Genomic DNA, 23,407 nt, shown 5'->3' with positions numbered 1-23,407 from the left:
TTAGTACAAGCATGCAAAAACATCTTTTATAAAAAAAAACAAAAAAACTGCATACTGCCTGGACACACTGAATTCAACACAACAGGGAGAGGTCACAATAATGAATATTTACAGTATGCAGAGTATTCACAGTACAGGAGTATTATCAGCTAAGCATATTTCAAATTAAAATCAAAAATTAAAGTACTTGAAAAATTGACATTTTCTTGGTGTTATCATGTTGGACTAATATTTCTGATGAACTAACATACAGGCGGCATTAATGTTGTTGAGGTCTTAAGTGGGTATGAGACAATAGGCCCCTGAACACAGACATCTAAAGTGCCCCACCACCTCCTCTACATAGAAAGATGCACTGACTGTGGTTGTTTTTCCTCTCATTTTAATGTTTTGTGTCTCTTTCTAGTAGTTATGCATCTTTTCGATGATTTTGTGTCTCTTTGTAGTCATTTTTTGTGATTATTTGATTTAATTTTGTGTTATTTTTGTTTCTTCATAGTTGTTTTGTGTCTCATTGAGGTTATTTTGTGCCTTTATAATATTTTTTAGTCCCTTTTTGGGACATTTTGTGTCTTTTGTTGGTCATTATTTGTCTCTTTGTTGTTATTTTTTGTCTCTTTTAAGTCTTTTTGAATCTCTTTGTGGTCTCATTGAGTCTATCCCTAGTCGGTAAGTGTTAATTTGAGCGAAACTTTGCAAGTAAAGGCCAGGGGTTCCCCTGACACTTGCCAGTTCAGTAATCCAGCCATGCTGCAGGTAAAAGTCCTCCATTCATGAAATTTAAAACAACAAAAACATTCACAAGTCAACAAAATGTAATTAAAGAACTACTTTTGTACTTTTATTGTTATTTTGCATGTCTTTGTAGTAATTTTTTTGTCTCTTTGTGGTTATTTAGCCCATTTTATTAGTAATTTTGTGCCTCTTTTGCCGTTCCTTTTCAGTTCAGACTTCTCTACTTACTTTGAAATGAACTTTACAGATGAAGGCCAGAGATCCCTCAAACACTTGACAGTTTAGTAATCCGTCCATGCGTCAGGTAAGTGAACTGCATTCATCAGAGAAATAAATTTTTTTTTAAAAATACACAAGAACAGCTTTTGTATTTTAGTTGTTTTGGATCTCTTTGTAGTAATTGTGTGTCTCTTTGTGTTTATTTACCCCCCTTTTGTAGTAATTTTGTGTTTTTTTGCAGTTCCTTTGCATCTTGGTGGTTATGTTGTGTCTTTTCCTTGTCGGTATGTGTTAATTTGATTTAAATTTTGCAGGTTGAGGCCATTGGGAGCTCCTGACACTTGGGGCCAGTGAACTTGTGGCGGGTAGGTTCAGTGATCCATCCATGGTTGAGGTATGGGTGAGGCTGAAGTGCACCATGGAGTGCTAAAATGCAGTATTACCAGCAGCATTAAATAAAAATAGTTAAGTAAAGGCCCACATGATTATACAGAGGTAGGTCTACAGTGCCTAAGATGTGTCAGTGGAGGCTGAGTTACAACTCCTTACAGATAAAAGTGGCCAAGTAGTAGAGGAGGTTCCATTTTTAGTTTTCAAAAAGCTTCCATTTTACTGGGTTAGACGTCCGAAGATGCATGACTAAATACGGTGTTTCATGCTGTTTCATCAGCCCTGTCACAAAAAACATCTTACAATATTTATCACCCTCACATTTTTTATCACTCCCCCTGAAGACGCACGTCACTGCAATGACGCTACAAACCCTCCTCTCGCGAGACGGCGCGTAGTTTCCCAGGCAGCAGTGTGGTGTGGTGTGTGCGCGACAGAGACAAGGAAAGATGGCGACGCAGGAGAGCGAAGCAACTAAAGCTACCGTGAGCAACGGCGAGGTAAAATGAATGACACTCTTCACTATCTTATTCACTTTTCACGTCCACGAGAAGGGGGTCGTTATATCCGTGTGAGCGTTGAGTGTGAGACCTTTAACATATAAACGTGCCACCGATCGGTACACGAGCCTCAGTGACGTTGTCAGTGCCGGTTGGTTTTAAAACGACCCCCTCCTGCCGCTAACAAGAAATCCGGTCTGTTGGCGAGCAGATGTGCCAAACCGAGAGCGGCGTTTACCGTGAAATTTCACCTGAAGACGTACAATTACACAAAAGTGACACGATAATTAGTTGTGTCCATGTGTGTCGGTGTGAGCCAGCTGACTGCTGCAATGTGTCAGTTAGCTATCAGAAGGCCTGAATCTGAACAACGCAGCTTCACTAACCGGGCCAGTTAGCTAACACACGTTTGTTTTTTTAACCATTTAACCGTGTCACTTACATTTTTATCTACAGTCATTACACAGAAAACTTTAGGGACTATGTACATTTTGTACGCGTCACGGTAAAGGTCTGGCTCGTCTTAACATTGACAAGTGAGATGAATCAGGTGTAGACGCTCTTAAATTGGGCTAACTCTGGAAAATGCTGTTAAATTGTTGTAAATCAGTTATTTAAGATATTTGGGACGGTATCTTTTTAACTAGCAATTATTTCCGGAGTGCCAAATGTCACAAGGTACCAGAGGTCAAAGTGAATCATCAAACCTCCGCCTCTCTCGTGAATTATTGTTGCAACAGTATGACAATTTCACGGTGTGTTAACAGCCTCTTAAAATATCGCAGTTTCACGGTATCACGGTATATGGTATTACACAATTATTATTATTATTATTATTATTATTATTATTATTATTATTATGATTATACAGTACTGTGCAAAAGTCTTAGGCCACATTAAACTTTTTTATTTTAGCAAGGTCATAATGATCATTTATTTCTCAGTGATCTCTTTACTTAAGTGCAACATACAGGAAATATATTTATAGTATTAAAAACACAAATATTTTAGAACACAACAACTGTAACAGGCTGAAGTTGCAAGTATGTAGTGTGACCCTCAGTGTCCACAGTGCATGTCCTGATCTCTTTTGGGCAGACAGTATGAGATTTACAAAACTAATCTACTGATGTATTTACACCTGACAAAATGCTCAAAATGTTGATTATTGGCGCTACATTTTGTTATGGTTGTACAATTCCATGTCTCACACTAGATATTCACTTCAGTCTGAAGAAGCCATTTTGTTCTGACTTTTTTTGCTTCAATGCACGTTCTCTGTGTTCTTTGTTTGTGTCTTAAATAAGGAAAAAACTTATAACATATATATATATATATATATATATATATATATATATATATATATATATATATATATATATATATATACATACATGTTATGGCTTTGCTCAAAGAACAAATCTATGGTGGCCTAAGATTTTGCACAGCACTGTAATTTACAATTACTTATAAGGTAATAAAAATAGAATAACATTTATTTAAATGGAAGTATGTGTACTTAATAAGTAAATGTATTAATAAAATAAAGATGTAAATGTCCAAAATCCTGCCTTGGGTCAACAGGGTGCTCCAGGGATGACATTTTTTTGTTGTTGTGGTTCCCTCGTCAAAAAGTTTATGGGATTGGATTTGGATTGTAGCGGAAAAAAGCTTTGAGGTGAACAAACATTGATGATCCGTACACGTTTTGTTCAGCAAGATAATCTACACAAATGAACTCCACTTTTAGATTTTACAGGCCTTAATGCAATAGTGCACTAATGTAAGGCCATGAACAAGCTACAGTGGCATGATTTCATGTTGTCACCACATAAAAGCTGTAAAGCCGCACTCTGTAGTCTCATTTAGCCCTCTGTAATGTACGATAACTGTCATTTTAATACTATGGTATACTGCTGCAACCCTACTTGTGATTGATTCAGTGTCTGTCAGTTTTTGATTAGACACACTCAAAAATATTTCTGTATACAAAGTACTGATGTGTTCAAACAAGGATATCGCAAAGCTGTAGCAAGTGGCAAATATTTATTATCTTTACTCTCATTTAACTTATGTTGATTAACAAATTTCTTTAAGTTGCTTTTTAAGGTTTTGGGTTTATATCTAGAGTATTTTTGGCCCAACTTCAGCCTCAATGTCATTATTCTTATATTTAAGTCACAGAGCTGAGCATAGACAAAGCAAAAATAATTCTATGGAAAATGCAGAAATACCCAGAAGACTGTTAAACAACGTGCTGCTTTTAAAAGGTATTTCCATAAGTGCTGCAACAAATTATTTTCATGGTAGATAAAGCTAAAAAAAAAAAAAAAACTTTCTCAATTAATCAATTAGTTCTTAAATCTATGAAGTATCAGAAGATGGTAGAAAAAATGGCCAAAGTCACACATGATGTTATCAAATGTATTGTTTTGTCCACAACCCAAAGACATTCAGTTTACTGTGAAAGAGGATTAGAGAAACCAAAAAAGTAGTTGCACTAAGGAGCTGGAATCCATGAATACTGACTCCTTTTTCTTAAACAATACCTAAAACTAATCAGTTATCAAATAAGTTAGCGATTCCAACAATTTGAGATTTTTTCAGGAAACAGATGTTTCCACTTTTTTAAATGTCATGTAGGAAATACCCTCAAATCCCCGTTTAAATGTTGCTAAAGCATTGAACGGATGCCGAGAGCCTTCTATGAAATCTAATTGTAATACACAAGTGGTGGAATCTAGGCCAAGGGTACAACATGCGTTAAATTACTCACTTTATGAATAAATAGCTCAGGATAAATGCGCCATTAGTTTAGGCAGTTATGTTGCTCTAAAGGCAAACTGCTGGTGAATCAGTTGGGAGAAATATCTCTGGTAATCTAGTGAAAGCATTAAGAGGCCACTAGTGCTCTTTGTTTTTTCAGTTGATATTTGATATTTTTGCTGGGTATAGGTGTAACTGCACTGGCCCCATCACAGCCCACATGAACAAGTCAGTGTCATTATGTCTAAAATAAAATCCATTTGAATTTTCCTTGTACTAAATGTCCTCTTAATGTGAAAAGACCATCTTTAATGTTTGCAAACAAGCATCATAGCTCAGACAGAAAGCATCTTTAGCCTTCAACGCAGACATGCCTTTTATATCCTTATTATATGCCTTATATCACATACTGACTTGCTTCCTCCTGTCCGAGATACTGTAAACATTACCAGAGCAGTCTCCACATTTCTGTGAAAGACTGACTTATCTGAATCCAGTGTGAAGTATTTACTGAGTACCTCTGAATTGGTGGTTAATTGTTAATCCTTGTTTAGTGTGTGGAAATTGTAAATTATTATCTTGGGGCTGGAGCAGATAACCCTGTTTGTCATGTTGAGTGTCTTGGTGATCTTTGTTGTAATGGTTATTACGTTGATCCCTCCAGGAGACAGAGATCCATGTCTCCGATAATAGAATAGCTTCTATTTTAACACAACAGGACATGGCAGCGGGGATGAAAAGCTCTATTTTTGAGCCATTTCATGGCCTTGAAGTTCAGTTTGTGATGGTGCTAGGACAATGGCTTTTCACAGACATTTTCTCTGTTCACTCATTTCTTGGCCCTCTTGGTGCTTTAATAACCTGTTGAGCTGAAAACATTTTTTATCCCGATGTGTTGATTTCCTGAGGCCAATCTCTGGCCTCCCTTGTGTTGGCGACAAAGAGGGAGATTAGATGTTTAGATAGTGAATGAGTCTCATGACTTGGCATGTGCTTGTGTATTGTGTCACTTGAATAGAATGTGGCCTGGCTGGAGGGACGGGGGGCTATATGGACACGCTGAAGCAAACTAATGACACATTTCACTCATCTTTAATATGCAAACATGCCATGCTGATAATGGCATGGTATGAAGGCTCTGTTAGGTCAAGACTTTATGGTAGTTGCATAAAAGTCAGTATCAGTTATGATTGATTAATTTAAGGAACCCATAGTTTCCTTAAAAAATGAAATGTCTTGGCTTGGTTGCCCCTTGTATTTCGTCTTTCAATGTCCTGTGGATCCTTTAAAAGTCTTACAAGGCATAATTAAATTCATTAATCTGAAAATAAGGCCTTAATTGATATTTAAAAGTCTTAAATCAATCTGTTAGAAGTCTTAAAATGCGATACATGAGAAGTAGGATTCTATTGATCTTTTTTTTTCTCCAGAGTTGCATTTTAGAATCTTGAAATAATTGGTAACATTTTCTTTAAAATAATTTCTTAAATGCCTCCTGTTTCTGGCCAGGATGCTCAGAGTGGAGGATCCACTGTCTGCTAACTAAATAACTGTCACTGTACACTGATTGACATATGAAAACCTGAATCTAATGGTATTTTTACCAAGATTTAATGGCTGAAACTGGCAAATGCTTAAAAGGCTCAGTGTTTTATATGCAAAATGTTTTTGTTTTTTTAAACAATTGAGGTAGAGTGGGAAACACAAAATCTCCTTGAAAGCTTGATAGCAACCGCCAGTTATCTCCCAGTTTTGTTCTACCTTCGTCCCTGCCACTAAGTGGATAAAAAAACAGGTTTCATGTAAACTTAAACAATTGGGCAAAATCCTCCCTAACCTGAAGTCTGTCTTTTTGGCCTTAAATTTTAGTCTGAGTGGCAGTTAAAAAGTCTCAATAAGTCCTAAATCGAGCCTCCTTTTAACTGCAGGAACTCTGATTTTTTTTTTTGTCTTGTAATTTGTAATTATTGTAGAGCTGCAATTACAATTTTCAGCAGTTAATCTGTTGAACATTATTTGATTACATTTTATTTAAAAAAAGTCTATTTAATTAAAAAAAAAGGGTAAACAAATGCCCGTTGTAGCTCTAAGTTATTTTTTTAAAAAGCTTGTTTTGTCTGACCAGAACAGTCTAATGTAGGATGCAACAATACATCCAGTTGATGATAATTGATGCAAATTGAAAACAGCGATACATGTCATCTTTGGGATTTTCCGCAATTTGTAAATCCCCATCTTATGTCTGTGTCACCATTTCCATCCAAGTTCATCTTTTTCTGGAACATTCAAATTGTGCTAGTGGCCGATCGCCAGGCAGACAGTAGCAACCAAGCAGCCGAGTAAAAATAATCGAGGATATTGGCCCCTAAATGCTTTCGAAATCCTATTGTGGCAGACAATGTGATGCCAGCAAATACAGCGTTTCCCATTAATGACAAAGACTATGGCGGGCCGCCATAGTCTAATTTGCCCCGCCATAGTCTTAGTGGAACTGGACTGTTGACTAAGAGCTGTATTAAAACACAGTTGGGTTATTTATAGCGCAGTAGCGGCAGGGACACACAGCAGAACGCATTAGAAGTTAAACTAAACCGGTTATTCTGCTGGGCCTAAAACTGTCTTTCACTTACAAAAATCTGCAAATACCTCCTCTCATCTATCGATCTAATCAGGTGTGAACGTATCAACATATCTGTGAGAAACACTGAAATATTGTATTATTGCCCAAAGTATCAGTTTGATATTGTGATGAAACTTCTGGTTTTCATCCCTAGTCTAAACCCAAATGTATTCAATTTACATTCAGGTCAACAGGGAAAAATGGCCAATCCTCATATTTTGAGAAGCCGAAGTGGATATATTTGGCATCTGTTTTTTTTTCCTGCAATTTACTAAGCACACTGTAGATGTAATTGCAAAAGTATTCACCTCAAGGAAGGACTAGTCAGAACTCTGTGTAGATGAACTCCACAAAGGTCACCGGGCAATTAAGCAGTTGTGTAAGGTTAACATATAATCAAAGTCTGGCATGAATTTGTCTCCTTATCTACATTTTTAACCCTTTAAGATGCACTATATACTCCCAGTTTGGACTGTAGTTTGAGAGTGAATCAGTTCTCTATAGATTAGACTGTATCATTATATCACCACATTTGGCTTTCAGTAATGAGAACATGAATGGCTCCTTTTCACTGCCAGTGAAGCTGTTTTCATTTGATGACATACTCCATCACATGATCCCATTTCTGTGCCGTCATTGTGACTTTCTTTGGCTACACTGACCATGTGTCTGTATGGTTGTAGGTGAGCAGCAATGGGACCGCTGCAACAGCAGATGGCCAAGCTGTGCAGACGGCTGAAAATGCACAGGATCCTCAGCAGCAGCAGCAGCAGCAGCAACAAGCACCTAATGCATGGCAGGTCATCAAAGGAGTCCTCTTCAGGTGAGTGTTTCTTTTTGTTTTTCAATCTGGCAGGCTTGTCCTCTCTTGACAAGCAGAGAGCCAGCCCACACATAAAAGCCTATTTTGATACTGTTAGTGTGATATTAACAAAAGACACGATGTGATATATTGTGGGGGTGTCACAGTCCATATGAAGACTTTGCAGCTCAGCTGAAGTCTGAACTCTGCTCCGGATCTCTGTGCACTGTACACTCTGCTTTTTACCCAATTTTGACTTTTCCATTTCCTCAGCTTTTATGTGTAAATAGTAGCACCTACAAACAAGACAGATAGTTAATTCACGAATTTCTGTGTCTGTTTTTGTACAGGCACAAGGGTAACTTTATTCTTAAACTCTAAACAGTCGTATAATTAGGATTTTCAAATGTTCAGTTCTGTAAGTGTGACTTTCTGAGTGTGATGGACATCGATATCGATCACTTCTACTCGCTTTATTAATGTCGTCTTGGTCCACAGACTTTAATCAGGTAAAATGTCTAGAAGCAAACAGAATCAGTGCCAAAAAAATAGTACGAGTAATCGACAGAATGTGGGCATTTTTGTTGATTTCACCGTCACAGTTTATGATCTGACCTACCTGTCTGATCTCTGCAGTGTAAGTGTTTTGTGGTAAGTGTTAGTTGACCGTGGTTGATGTTAGCTGTCTAGCATACATTTTTTTTTCAACTTTACTTATTGACTTTTTGAACTATATAAAGTAATACCTTAAAATCACAATCAATCAGCCCTGACAAACATTTACATCCATACATACACATAAATGTATAGTATCTAACACATAATAAAACAATAAAATATATATGCAAAATTAACTTTAAATAATAATAACAATAATAAGAAGAAAAATAGGAAATTAAAATAAATAAAAATTTGAAAATAAAATATTTGTCGGGGGGATGCTACTGAACTCATATTTTCTATTCTTTTCCTTTATGTCCTTGTTAAAGGACCACTCTAATTCTTCCTAGTAGATGTGATGTGGTTGAAGTGATCTATAAAGGGTTGCCAAGTTTTATAAAATTTCCCTTGTCTTTTCAGAGAGAACCTGATTTTCTCTAGCTCCAGATATTTCATTACGTCTCTCATAAGGTTTATATGTGTTGATACTGTCTTCAGTTTCCAATTAATTAGGATCAGTCTTCACACCAGTAGACAGACAAATGATACCATATTATGTTCCAGGCTGTTATATATTATATATTACACTCTGTAACTCCCAGATTTGCTACCAAGGGGTCTGAATCAATAGATCTTTGCAAAATTCTCGATAAAGTCTGGAAGATGTTGTTCCAGTAGTTGAATGTACTCGGGCAGCTCCAGAACATATGGCTTAATGCTGCTGGATCTAGCCCACAGCGGTCACATGAAGGATCCATTTCTGGTGTTACTGTAGTTTTAAGGGCATTTTAATGTTTTGCAAATTCAGGAATCACTTGATTTTGAGGGATAACTTTCTTTATAACCAAACAGTAGGTACCTCAGGAGCAATTGTGCACCAAAATGTTCAATCAAAGAGGAACATGTGTGGCACCAGTGTTGTATTTTTTTGGGCACATAGTCTTAAAAAAATATATTGTTGGTTCCCCCTGCCTTAGCAAAGCAGTCGGTTGGCCAGCCAATCAGCAGCCATTTATTAGATTTAAAAAAAGATATTTTTATTTTATTTATTTTATTTAACCAGGAATAGTCCCATTTAGGGTCAGAACCCCACATGAAATAGTACTGTTTGGCATCAAATATTTCAACACATGATGGTATTATGACTTGACCTTATGCAAAGTTTAGCTTTTTTTTCATCGAGATGCAATGATTGGCTGCCAAGTAATATTGTCCATCTCAGGCCAAGCAGCACTTCAACTTTAATCCAAATTTAGTTAGCAGTGAAAGAGGGATTGAGTATCTAAGAGACATAAAAGAGTTAATAACCCTAACATTTTCACTGGCCTCCATGCTTTTTTTCCTGCATAACCTATTTTCCGGCCTGTCTGTGACGTCAAACGTGACGCACCAGTAAAAATAATAGTAAGGCATACTATTACCTCAGAGCCATATATACAGCTCAGATCTACTGGCAATGGCAAAGCAGTCCGTCCCCTATTTCAGCATTTATTGTGTCATTTAAAAATGGCATTCATATGCTAATTTTGGTGGAAAGGGAATAAAAACTTCATTCACTTCATTGACATAGGATTGTAAATATAATTCCAAAGTAATCATTTTCCATTATTAAGCCAGTTCTCAAAAAACAATTACCACACAATTCTCTGTATATTCCTACACTGCAGCACCTAATCTAAGTGATTCCCTTGGTTCTGCAATATAACTGTGACCTGCAATAAAATAAAAATGAAAATTCTTCCTTCTACAAATACTACAGAGAACTACACATATGCAAAAGTGTGAATAAATGAGTCAGAGAGTTGCAGAATTTTGCTGAGGTCATTTTGCCTGGCTGTGATTGAATATAGCTTTTAGCATATATGATAAGTTAGAAAAGGTTTGAGCTTTGGCTGCACAGGATAGAGAGATTGGTTAAAAACAGGTGAAAATTCATTGATGGTTTAAGATTGTTTTCAGTTCTTTGCACTGAAGAATGAGAGTCTAAGATCTTGTCTTAAGTGGATGTGTACATTTTTCGGTGAGCATGGTGCACGTTCTGCACTGCACCAAGCCACAGCCTGTACGTGAACTAAAAACAGGTGTAACAAAGAGTCCCCCTTTATAAATCTTTACTATGATATTGGGCAGAAAGTGCATCATTTGTATGTCAGTTTAACCCATACCTATAAAAGACGGAAGTGTAACTTTGACAAAACCACAAGTACTCAAAGAGAGGCTGTCAGTTAAACTGATAAAAATGTTTGAATCAACAAAAAAACCCCAAACAAACAAAAAAAGAACATGTCCATTCTTTATTTTTTTTAACATTTCACACTGTTTCCTAATAAGCCACATAGTGCTCTGTTCTTCTTTCACTTCTAAGTTTGTTTCTTTTGACCTGTCACTGATTTATGACGTTAAAAAGTGTCTCTTAAAGTCTGAATGCAATGCAGTTTGACTGGATACAGTTTGATCAGATTAGCCTCTTTGTGGTTTCACTCTCCTGTAGCAGCTGTTCTGATAACAAGGGAAATAGTCAAAACAAAATACTTTTGTCTCACAAGGTTTTTCATGATAATGTACCCAGTATTTTTCTGTTTGCAGACAAATAATCAAGTATTAATCCTACTCATCACACCTACTGCTCCTCTCTTTTTATATATGTTTTTATCTCTTCTCTAATTCCTTCCTTACTAAATCTTGTCTTCCTCTTACTCTGTTTTCACTTGTTCCTCCAGAATCTTCATTATTTGGGCAATCAGCAGCTGGTTCCGTCGAGGGCCATCTACTCCAGACCCCAACACACCAGCCGGGGCACCCAGAGTACCCAGCAGGAACCTGTTCCCCAAGGACACCCTCATGGTATTACACCTGTCCCATCTGTCTGTTGCTTTTATCTGCACGGGCAGCTGTTATTACTAGAATCGAAGCTGTGAGTTCATAAACAGCCCTCTCATTGTGATCCCTTGAAGTATTGTGACAGCAAACCAGTGTTACCTGTCCCTGCCATACTAACCTGCTTGGTCTCCCCTGACTCTGTAATGTCATAAACACCTTTATTTTCTCATCATGCCTGCAGGACTTGTACGTGTATGTGTCCCAGGAGGAGGTGTTCACCGACTTCAACAACACAGAAGCCCTGTTCTGGTTCCACAGGGACCTGGTCTATGGAGACTGGACCACGGGGGAAAGCGGGGACGGCTGTTACGAACACTATAAGGAGATGGATATCCCAGAGGTGAGGATGACTAAGGATGTAGCGGAGGTGCAGTGTTTGAGAGAGTTGACAAACAGTAGATAGAGGAAACGGGCATTAGTTTAGGAAATGAGGTAGATGCCAGTGAAAGGCGAGCTATTATTGGACTTGATGGATTTGTAATGTGGATGTGTATCTGTCTGATACTTTAATACTTCTTTCTGTTTGGTGTGCTCTTGCAGAAAGTGCAGCAGAATGGTTCCCTTTACATGCACGTCTACTTCACTAAAAGTGGATTCCACCCAGATCCCAAACGCAAGGGGCAGTATCGCAGACTAGCAACAGTTCACGCAACACGAAGTAAGTGCTTGTGGAAAACGTACAGATTACAAACCTTAAACAAAGGTTGTAATAATTCTCAGGGTTCCCAGTTATGACATTCTTGAAGAAGTTATGAAAATAGAAAAACTGTTTTACAGGCCTGGAAATGGTTTGGAATTAACTGAACATTTTGGTATACAGTATACATCATTTTGGGTATTGTGTAAAATATGTTCATAAAAATCCAAAAACATGTATTAAGTTACTCAAAATATGTTTATTCTATTAGAAATTTGAAATCTAGCGCTGCACTCTGTGATCATTGAAGCACCACAAGCATCACATGATTGTTGTGTGCAGCTAGTTGGCGGTGGGAATGTCTTAACAATTGAGGGAAGTAAATAAGTGCTTGCAAAAGCTTGAGGGTAGCGTTTAATAATGTGTGGCTTTCATATGACCAGTATAATGCACAGCACAAGAGAGAAGCAGAACCTAGCTGCGCTGAATGCAGGCTATGCATGGAAATGTTAGAGGATTTCAGCATGGGGGAAGAGGCTCTCGTCAGCCATGCTATAGAGAAAAAGCACCAAGACAACCAAAAGGCTGCTCAACAGATGCAACAGTGTTTGCACATATTTCTCACCTGCCACAGGCCAGACAATATTACGGCTTTGTGTCTGTGTAGACACAGATGCATTTCACTACATATTCCATGCTATGTTTTTGCTACAATGCCTGTCATAGGGCAGAGCATTCATGGAAGTCATGGAAACGGGGTAAATTATTATGGAAACTTATGGAAAAGTCATTGTTAGATTGTTTGACTGTTTGTCTGTTTACATGTAAAATTAAAAACCAATAAAAAGTAAATGACAAAAAAAAAAAATAAAAAAAAAAAAAAGGAAAAGTCATTGTTAAAAAATGTGTGGGAACCTTGTAAAAGAATTATACATACATACATTAACCTTTACTTGATTACTCTTTCAGTGCTGAATAAATTCAAGAGAAGAAAGTTTTTGAAGACCAAGAATCTACTAACAGGAGAAACGGAAGCAGATCCCGAAATGATCAAGGTTCGTATGTTTTTGTTTTACTTACTACTTTTTTAAATAATTATTTTTTACTCTGTAGAGCTGGAGCAATAAATGGGCCAGGTCAGTACGCCACAAATATAAGCTTATTGCATGTATGTCAGTATCAGTGTGTATGATAGCTGGTAAGGAGAAATTGCACTCAATCAATGCCAAACTAATTGTGATGTCATTTAGAAATGGCAAAAAACACTGCATAGTTTGTCCACCAGAGAGCACCAAAAAGTTTATTTTCAACCGTATGCTTCTTCAGCACAACAATAAAACCAATCAATATTGTTTGCTTTATGTAAAAATAAATTACTTATATTAATTAATTAATAAATTAATTACTTTTTTGTTGTATAATTATGAGATTTCTCTGTCACAGATTCTCAAAAAATATCATGCATTTACATGGACACACGTAAGCTGTTTATGATCGGGTTTTTGTTGTATCCCGTTTGTGTTTGAGCATGTATAGAACACCATAACCTGTTTTTAGAAACCCGGATGAGACCTCATCTGAGAGCTGCTGTATAGCTGGCACAATTTCAGCCAAGTGATGTAGGAAAAATACAAACAATGATGGCAGCACTAAAGAAATAGTTTTGTCTTTTCATAAAGAAAAGAGGCTGCACACTTTAATCCACTGGTGCCCTGTCATGCGCTGTGGTAGTGACGTTGACAGGCTGACAACTGTCAAAGTGGAGGAAAGTGTTATGAGAATAGTGTACCTGTCCTCATGAATAAAGTTAAGTGAGAAGCTACATAGTGTGTTTGCAGTTAAGAGGGACGCAGATGTGCTCTGTTGGCGATCAGAGCACAGAGGAAATTAGCAGTTAGGTTGTCAAGTGGACGTAAATGTACAGTGTAGAGTTTAATATTTCTTGTCACTCTCATCTTCCATTGCTGGTTTGTTTTTGTAAACATAACAGGAGCCTTCACAAATACACTGTCAGTCAATCAATAAGAGGATATGAATAACCCGATCTTCTCTCTTCCATGTAAACATGAAATGCTGAGGATGATTAAAACCAGGATAAGCCTCATAAACTGGCTAGTCATGTTCACGTAAACGCACTCAACGTTTTTATTTGACTCAGAAATCCAGGGGCGGTCAGCCACTGAAGTACAGTGACTATTATGAATGTGAACATGATGTCCTTTTTGATCGCAAAGCAGTGTGTTATCCTTATTCTATGACACTGATTTCCAAATAAATCTCATAGAAACGCCTATTGTAGCCATTCCTGGGAAAGACTGTAAGCAAAGAATGTAAACAGATATTACAAAAAGAAAAATTAAAATCATCAGGAAAAAAATATCAGTGAGATGACTCGTTGGGTTTGTGTTTCTATCGGTTCCGTCATCAACAGGAATTGTAGTTGTTACAGCAGCGAAGACAAACTGCTTTTTTTAGATTTTGTTTCAGCTCATCATTGACATGTGTTTCCCTACAGCGAGCAGAGAGCCACGGTCCAGTGGAGATTATCTCTCATTGGCATCCAAACCTTACCATCAACATGGTGGATGACCACACTGCCTGGGTCAAAGGCTCTGTTCCTCCTCCTCTAGACCAACGTAAGTTCCTCCCCCTCACCTCTTTGCCATTTACTGCATAATGCTGTAATCCTTAAAAGGTCCCAACTACAAAAGATGTTTAACAAGTCTTGTTTTCTTTGAAGTTCTTTTTTTTGTCAAACCATCTTTGACATTTCAACTCTTCTGTCACTAGATGTTAAGTTTGATGCGGTAAGTGGCGACTACTATCCAATTGTGTACTTCAATGACTACTGGAACCTTCAAAAGGATTACTATCCCATCAACGACACCCTAAAATCACTCCCACTGCGCCTGGCCTACTGCCCACTGTCTTTGTGGCGTTGGCAGCTGTACGCTGCACAAAATGCACGTTCACCGTGGAACTTCCTACCTGAGGACACCTACGAACAGTCTGATGAAGACCAAGACTCTGTCAAGGTAAGACGTCAAGGGTCACAGAGACAGATAGCTGGAAAAGTTATTGTATTAGATGTAATGAGATGTTATTTTTAGTAGGTTTGCTTTTGGGTTTCTTCTTGCAAGTTTAAATAATAATGGCCTTTATTTAGAAACGTGTATTATGATGATTAGAGAAATAACCGATAGATGATCTGTAATGAAACAGAAACAGTATGCTGTATTATTATTATTATTTTGGGGCTTACATAGAGACTCGCTGTATTTATAGTAGTTTATTTGAGTTACTATGAGTCATGTGTACCTTTATAAAATTAATTTTAAGATTTTTTGAGGTGTTTCACCAGACCTATGGGAACAGTTGATGTAGTAGGTAGAAAATAATAGCATAAGTTAGCCAATTTTACCCAGTCAAGTCAATTTTATTTAAAAAGCCCATTATCACAAATCACATTTTACCTCAGAGGGCTTTACAGCATACGACATCCCTCTGTCCTTAGACCCTCAAATCGACTAATGAAAAACGCCCTATGGAAACCCCTATAACGGGACCTAGTAACCTGAGCCTGACGTCAGCGCCGCATCCATGTACAGAGTTGGAATATAAAAGAGGGCTTTATTCAACCACATTTACTCTCCTTGGGATGAATAAAGTATTCTGATTCTGATTCTGATTCTGGCCACAAACAAGACAGCCGTCGTTTCAGTCATGGAACCATCCAAACAAACAAGTAGTTATACTTCACGTTAGACTCTGATACACTTTCAGTGGCTCGCCACATAACATCAGTAGGTCTGGACGACGAGGTCATTTTTAAGGAAGATTGTGTCCACACCTGGCAAATTGGTCAAGTTGTGGGAAAAAACACTTCTTCATTTAGTAAGGATAGAATCAAACATGAGTTCAGCATTTCCAGCCCTCCATCTCAATTTTTTCGTGTGAGAATAGTCTTGTATTTGCAAACAAGCTGTTAGTTATTTATGATTCTCAGTTCTAATACCTGGACAGGTTTTAAATATAAAATCCACTGTGTAGGTAGTTTTTTTTTTTCCTGTTGTGTGGCTGCAGCTTAATGTAATCTGTGGATTTTCTGATCAAACATAAAAACTGAGATTGTTACATCTGTAACTCTAGATTAAAAACACTCTCTTTGTTTAGGTGGCCCTTTTGGAAACCAACCCGTACTTGCTGGGACTCACTATTGTTGTTTCCATTGTGCACAGCATCTTTGAGTTTCTTGCCTTCAAGAATGGTAAGATCACAACAGCCAGTCTGTGTCAAGGACTTAACATAAAAAAACGGATTGCACTGTTTGTCAACCCCTCAACTTCCACTCATTACCATCTCCTCTTCAGATATCCAGTTCTGGAACAGCAGACAGTCTCTCGAAGGCCTCTCCGTGCGCTCCATCATATTCGGAGTCTTTCAGTCTCTGGTGGTGCTGCTGTACATCCTGGACAACGAAACTAACTTTGTGGTGCAGGTCAGCGTCTTCATCGGCCTTCTTATTGACCTGTGGAAAATCACCAAGGTCATGGACGTCAGGGTAAGTCAGAAGATTGCTTGTTTTTTCATGCACAATATTGTTTAATGAAAAGTATTTAATTCAACCCAGTAGACATCCCAAAAAAACCTATGTCATTCAAAAATCATGATAATATATTTCAGACCAACTTAATGCCGCCTGTTTTACTGAATTCCTCTTCAAACGGAAAAGTTGGACTTAACCACTTAGTTGAGACTAAGTTTGGTTTAAAAGAAAACCAGTAGACTCCTCTGGTAGACTGACTTTAGAGAAGACCTTTGATGATAATAAGTGTCGCATGTATTACCTTTTGTAAATCCAAATCATAACTTGTTGTATCTGTACATTACATATTGCATTTTTGCGTCCTGATGTGTTGTTATTACCATATTCTAGTAACCACTTTTATTTGTCTTTCTCTAGTTGGACAGAGAGAACAAAATCGCAGGAGTGCTGCCAAGATTGGTATTCAAAGACAAGTCAACATACGTGGAGTCTTCAACCAAAATCTACGACGATGTGAGTTAAATCGCATATAGTGGACATTTCTTTCAAAATACATTTAAAAGGACAATATATTATTAAGAGATGACACACTCTTACTTCAGTGAATGTGTAATAATTCCTTAATGCTTTTGACTGTTGTTGACAAGTGTTTCATTGTGGAGAAGGGCACACATAAATACCCATTTCTTCTAACGGGAAGAATAAAATGTCATGAGCCTGTCTCATCAAAACAAACCTATTAGTCATATTTTATTTTAGGTATGTTTCCAGGGTGTCTGTAGGTCCTTACAGTGTCTTAAAATGTCTTCAATTCAATTTAATCAATTTAAGGCCTTAAAAGTCGTTAAAGCGTCTTAAATTTGAGTTTGTGAGGTCATAATTGCTACACACATTCTATATAATTTTGTTTATCCGTCTTTCAATTTTTTGATTTCTAAAGCTCTTCTTCATTAGACTTCATGTTCATAGATCTTTAAACCTACCACTGAACCTAATAATGTCACTTTAATAGCAATCTTTATACATAAAACCTACCTCTACATGCCACCACATATGTACTAGTTGCCTTGATACTTTATGCATGCGTGAATATAAAAGGATATTCTCCAAAAATCAGGCTGAAAGTTATCTTGAAAGCGTCTTAATAAGCATGAAATCTAAGTGTCTGGTACATGTTGATGCCCTGATTTCTTATTACTGTTTCTGATAAAACCTTTTCTCTCTTGTTCTATGGACAGATGGCTTTCAAGTACTTGTCGTGGCTGCTCTACCCTCTGTTTGGCTGCTATGCGGTCTACAGTTTATTGTACGTAGAGCACAAAGGCTGGTACTCATGGGTACTCAGCATGCTCTATGGCTTCTTGTTAACCTTTGGTAAGTATGTCTGAAGCATTTATTTACACCACTTTTATTACTTATAATCTTGTGTGTCCTTTTTGTTTCAGAGGATCGTATTTATTAATTGTCAGTTGCTTATGCATGGGCTAAAACAAAAAACATGTAGTGTAACTGTGAGAAAGAAGAGAATTTCACCCATTACAAATAATCCTGATGATTATTATGTCGTTTGAAGCATGTTATTACCAATAACATAAAAATATATGTGTCTTATTATTAGTGTTAAGGCCTTTTAACAGAAAAAAATTGCATCATAAAAATACAGCTTACAAGTTTTAAAAAAAGTTATTGCAGAAGACTTTAAATCTTTGTCATTAAGAGTTTCTAACAATATAAAACAAGTGAATAATGTTCGAGAGTAAAAGCAACAGTTTTTATATGCAACTAAAATGTATCCTAACAGATTTTGTTTACATGGATGATCATTTTAAGCCCCTTTCACACATGTGTGAAAGGGGCTTAAAATGATCATCCATTTTTATATAGTAAGATAGAAGGCGTCTTCCGTTGGGTACATCCAGACTCGCCCTTTCTTCTTATTCTTATTATGGCAATTGGCATCCACAGGTGTTGCATTACTTCTGTCTGCTGGAGTCAGTATTGCCATGGCATTTCTGAAAAGGTGCATGTTCCTGAATGTAGTGCATGCATGAATAGGGAAAATCACAAGCGGTGGCTGAAAGGTTATTCCACTGATTTACTGGGAACTGTGTGAAAGAGGTTGAGATGAAGCACAGAGGCACGTTTTACATGTCTTTGTTAAGACTATAATTTATCCCTTATATGCAGAATGAGTTCAAATTCAGCATATTTTCTTACACTCATTCTTAGCGTGCTCCCTGTATCTATTTTTATATTTATTCTCTTAAAGTGTTGTTAATTTCACTCTCTGCTGTCTGACGATTGTTGTTCCTGTTTATGTAAATCTATTTTTGAAGGCCAGCGATAAAGCTGATTATTATTGTCTGTCTTCATTATCCTGTTTCTAAGTGGATGTACATATACACACAGTGTTTTCACACTTGCATCATGGTTACATATCCAAATCCCTATAGCCTCTGCTAATGTGCTGGGTATTAATAGACTTACCTCAGTCACGTTGCCTGCTGTCTAATTTACTGCCTCTGCTGTAAAATTGTTTATACTTCCTCACCACTCTGTTTTTGGTTTTCAGGTTTCATTACAATGACGCCGCAGCTCTTCATCAACTACAAAATGAAGTCTGTAGCCCACCTCCCATGGAGGATGCTCACCTACAAGGCTCTCAATACCTTTATTGATGACCTGTTTGCCTTCGTCATCAAGATGCCCATGATGTACAGGATAGGATGCCTTAGAGATGGTACGTCATCCCTGATCTGGATGTTGTAGTTTTTATTCCTCATCATGTTTCGGCGGTTGTATTTCCTTACCTATGTTCTGCACCATTCTCGTGAATGCAATATCTCAGTAACCCCTTAAGGTTATTTCCTCAGCTTTGGCACAAAGGTCTACATGGATTTCAGGATAACATGATCATAGTTTGGTTGTCATAGATCAAAGGTCAAAGTCACTCTGAAATTGTCCAATTAGGCACAAACATATACTTTGACTCCCATCATGAGCTGCATAGAATTTGTTGTTCAAAGGCCAAGGTCACCGTGACCTTAAAAAAGCATATTTTTTTGCCATAACTCGGGATTCATACGCTAATTGAACAACATTTCACAAAAATGTCTGATAGGATAAAATGAAGAAGTTAACTTCACTGTGACGGCGTAATGTTCTACAAAAACACCTTTCTGGTCATTTTTTCATACTTTAACATTTGGGAAGACATTTAGTCAGACACTGAACTGGTGCCACTAACCTTGAGTGTCCACCTACAAAGTGTGCTGATTGTATAGATCTTCTGTGCTGCCGGGAGTTTTCACAGACATGGATGTAAACTGTAAGAGCAACTTGGCTGTTTCGCAGAGGTATACAACCTTGAGGGTGTAATTCTTGTTAAATCATCACCTGTAACGGCAATTTTGAGGTTATAGCCTGATGAAGCTTGGATGTGTAGTGTTTCTGCTGTAGGTTCAGTTTGTGCTTCCTGGTTGAAGATGTGTATAAAGCATCCATTTTTTAGAATTTATAGCTTCTTTGCAGCAACATCCATATTTGAAGCATTGTAAACTGTCATGACTACATATGAGTCTGGACAAACATGGATGTAAACTGTTGCTGCATCGTGACTGGTTTGCAGTGGCATACAACTATGAGATGGTAATTCTAGTTTCAGCTGTGCATTTTACAGCCCTCTCCAGCTGTTCATACACATTATTACCCAGCTCAAAGTTTGGTTTGGATTTATCCTCTATAACTAAATATGCTTGTACTTGATGATAAACGGCTAATAAGGGAGTAATGGTTTGAATTATACTTGTTTCTCACTGATCTAACCTCTTGTTTCCTCTCCTGCAGATGTGGTGTTCTTCATCTACCTTTACCAGCGCTGGATCTATCGGGTCGATCCCAACAGGGTCAACGAGTTTGGCACCAGCGGAGTTGACCACATCCAGGACAACACGGCAGCGGCAGCCGCAGATCCCGCTGCTCCCGCTGCAGCTGCTGCCATCACAGACAAACCACAAGAGGAGAAGAAGAACGATTAAGCAACACCCATCCTTATCTGCCTCCCTGGCCCTCGCTGCTGGGGCGAAGAGGACTTGTGGAAATTAGGCAGGGAGGGGAGTCGTCGTTTAGCTGTCTTGGACGCCACTACAAAAAAAAAAAAAATGCAGTTCAACTGTTCCCTCTGATTTCTGTGTGGATCCACAGAGAATCATATTCAGTGTAGACTTGGTAATTCCTATTTCTGTTCCCCGCCCTCTCGTTTTGCAGTTCAAGTGAAGTTAAACAAAACGTGATGTACTGTATTCTGTATGATTTTTCGGAGGGTAAAAATGTCTTGGAGTAGAGGTCGGGAGGGGAACGGGTCGCAGTTATACTACATTTTTTTTTATACAGGGAAAAAAGAGGCCAAGTGCAGCTTTTTTTCTTTGTGTAGATTCCTTGTGAATTTTTCTTTTCATTCCATGTGAGCACCGTGTTTCGGATCGCCTGGAAACTGGTGAGTAGTGCTGGAGGAAACTGGAAAGATCCTGAGCCACAGAGGGGGTTGACACAGAAAGGTGGTGACTGGAGATGAGATGGACGACCCTACAGGACACTACCCATAAGACAGTGACTACTACCCTCAATTTTAAACAAACGGTTAATGTTCTGAACTTGAACATAAAAAAATAACAGCCTTGTTGGTATTAATATAAATATATTAATATTGTCAATTTTTTTTTCAGTCACTGAAACATTCTTTTTGTATGTCCTCGAACTGTACAGAATCTCAGCTTGTCATTAATTATACCGATGTCAAATCTGTCTAGCAATAGCTAATTTGCAAGTCTAATTTTACTTTTACCCCCTCAGCCCAGCGTCTGATTTTCAAATTTTTTCACGTACATGCTCCAAACCAGATCACCTTGACAGACACGGAGGAGAAAGTCAGGTGTGTACTGGAAGACTTACAGTGTCTCTTGTTTTAAATTTGAGTGCTGTAAATCCTGAAACAAAGATGGTTCCATGTTGGTACATATTAAATTTTGATTCATTCATGTTTATAGTAAAACTTAAGTGTGATTTAAAATGTCTATGCAAAGCTTTTTTGATTTAACTATAGTTTTTACGCAGTGATCTGGGTTAAAGAACCATATTTTTGCACAAAGCTTTAGATTTTTTGCTTTTTTATGTTACAGGAAACGGTGTATTTGTGTGCTTTCACAGCATTCACATTATTATGTAGTTCTTGAATAGTTACACTACATTTTTTCAGCTATATTCAAGTTTGATCATCAGTCACTGTATATTTCTTAATTTCTTTCAAGAAAACGAAAGTTAAATTGTTATTTTAAAGTTAAGATCATAATTCAAGATAAAAACTATAAATATAAAATGTGAGGATAAGGGCCGGAGGAGACCTGAACACAAGCTCTAGATTTACTCTCTGCTTAACAGTCTCGTCCTACATTAGAAAAGTACACAGTTAAAACAACACAAGAGCTGGAGGAACACCAGCAAAGCATGAGGGAGAAGAACACACTGAATTTTTAAGAAAAACAAAACAAAAACTACTAAGTATGCATGATTGTCAAAAAATAATTTCATAAATTGTTTAAAAAAAAAAATACATACAGAGAATCATGACTAAAAAAATTGCATTTGTTATTTGGGTTAATTGTACAGTTTCTTAGTTTTTTCTGTTATTGTTATGCTTTGAAAACAACATGAAATAACCACAAAAAATGTCTCTTCGTCAGGGGTCATCAGTGTACTTAAAGATTGAAAAAGGGTCCCTTAAGGAAAAAAGTTGGAAACTACTGACTAGGTGTAAGCAGGAAATGTTTAAGGTAGTGTCACAATTATGGTCCAACCTCGATCCCAGCCTGATGCTGCCTCCAACCCACTGGTTCCCAACTTGTTACCTGCAGGTTCTGTTTCTGTGAGCAGTTTGAACAAAGAGATTCTGTATATGACTGTTAATTTTAATCACATTTAAAATGCAAAACATTTCTGTATTTCTTAACTTTGCATTTTAGTTTTGAGTGTGTTCTCCCAGGTTGGGAAACTCTCTGCAGGATCTTCTAAAGACAGACAATCTTTAGTTTTGAACTTTTGTTTGCAAAGTTTAGAGTCAGGCTGTCGAACATGCAATATGTGTTATTCCCATGTTTTGTCACAGCTGTATATTTCCTCATTTTGACTCTTCTGCAGCCCAGATTAATCTTCCATTTGTTTTTCACCTTGTTCCTGCTGACTCACTGCTTCCTCTAAACGTTTCAACTTTCGCTTTCCGTTTCCTCTAAACAGCCTGTCCTCTCAGTGTCCAGCAGGTGTCTTCACTGCACTTTCAATCTTTGAGCAAACACTATCTAAGATAGTGGATCACGTCACTGTTTTAAGGGCAGTTATTAAACGTGCAGAGAGCTTATTGGTCTGGTTTGACAGCTATAATCATTCATTTTAAAAATAGGAATTCCTACTTCTCCAGCAGTTTGCAGGAAACGAGAGCTGTGGGGGGATAGTGGCATGATGCAAGAAGGGTACAACACTCCATTAGGGTTGTTTATGTGTGTGTATATATATATATGTGTGTGTAATGGAGGCTTATTTCATCAGTGGTGGAAGACGTAATCCGTTTCTTTACTCAAGTAAAAGTAGTAATACCAAACTG

At 37.5% G+C, this 23,407-nt stretch overlaps 1 protein-coding gene across 1 annotated transcript; it reads left to right on the top strand.

The window, feature by feature from the left end:
* The first annotated feature begins 1,689 nt into the window (after positions 1–1,689).
* On the top strand, positions 1,690–21,823 carry clptm1 (CLPTM1 regulator of GABA type A receptor forward trafficking). Its single transcript, XM_042487197.2, has 14 exons — positions 1,690–1,844; positions 7,914–8,053; positions 11,413–11,536; positions 11,754–11,912; positions 12,113–12,230; positions 13,179–13,264; positions 14,725–14,845; positions 15,000–15,244; positions 16,383–16,476; positions 16,580–16,770; positions 17,173–17,268; positions 17,994–18,129; positions 19,328–19,495; positions 20,602–21,823. Exons 1-14 carry the CDS (start codon positions 1,794–1,796, stop codon positions 20,790–20,792), a joined length of 1,920 nt encoding a protein of 639 aa, XP_042343131.2. The 5' UTR covers positions 1,690–1,793; the 3' UTR covers positions 20,793–21,823.
* Positions 21,824–23,407: the final 1,584 nt, after the last annotated feature.

This window comes from Plectropomus leopardus, chromosome 6 (genome assembly GCF_026936395.1).
Source record: "Plectropomus leopardus strain MGB_pleo_1.0 chromosome 6, ASM2693639v1, whole genome shotgun sequence".
NCBI lineage: Eukaryota > Metazoa > Chordata > Actinopteri > Perciformes > Serranidae > Plectropomus > Plectropomus leopardus.
Note: the sequence above shows the minus strand (reverse complement) of the source record. Positions and strands in the feature narration are given on the sequence as shown.

Excerpts from the sequence above, each read along its gene's own strand:
- clptm1 (XM_042487197.2), top strand. The coding sequence starts at position 1,794 with ATGGCGACGCAGGAGAGCGAAGCAACTAAAGCTACCGTGAGCAACGGC. Across the intron at positions 17,269-17,993 it reads CAACCAAAATCTACGACGAT|ATGGCTTTCAAGTACTTGTC; the intron begins GTGAGTTAAATC and ends TTCTATGGACAG. Across the intron at positions 18,130-19,327 it reads TGGCTTCTTGTTAACCTTTG|GTTTCATTACAATGACGCCG; the intron begins GTAAGTATGTCT and ends TTTGGTTTTCAG.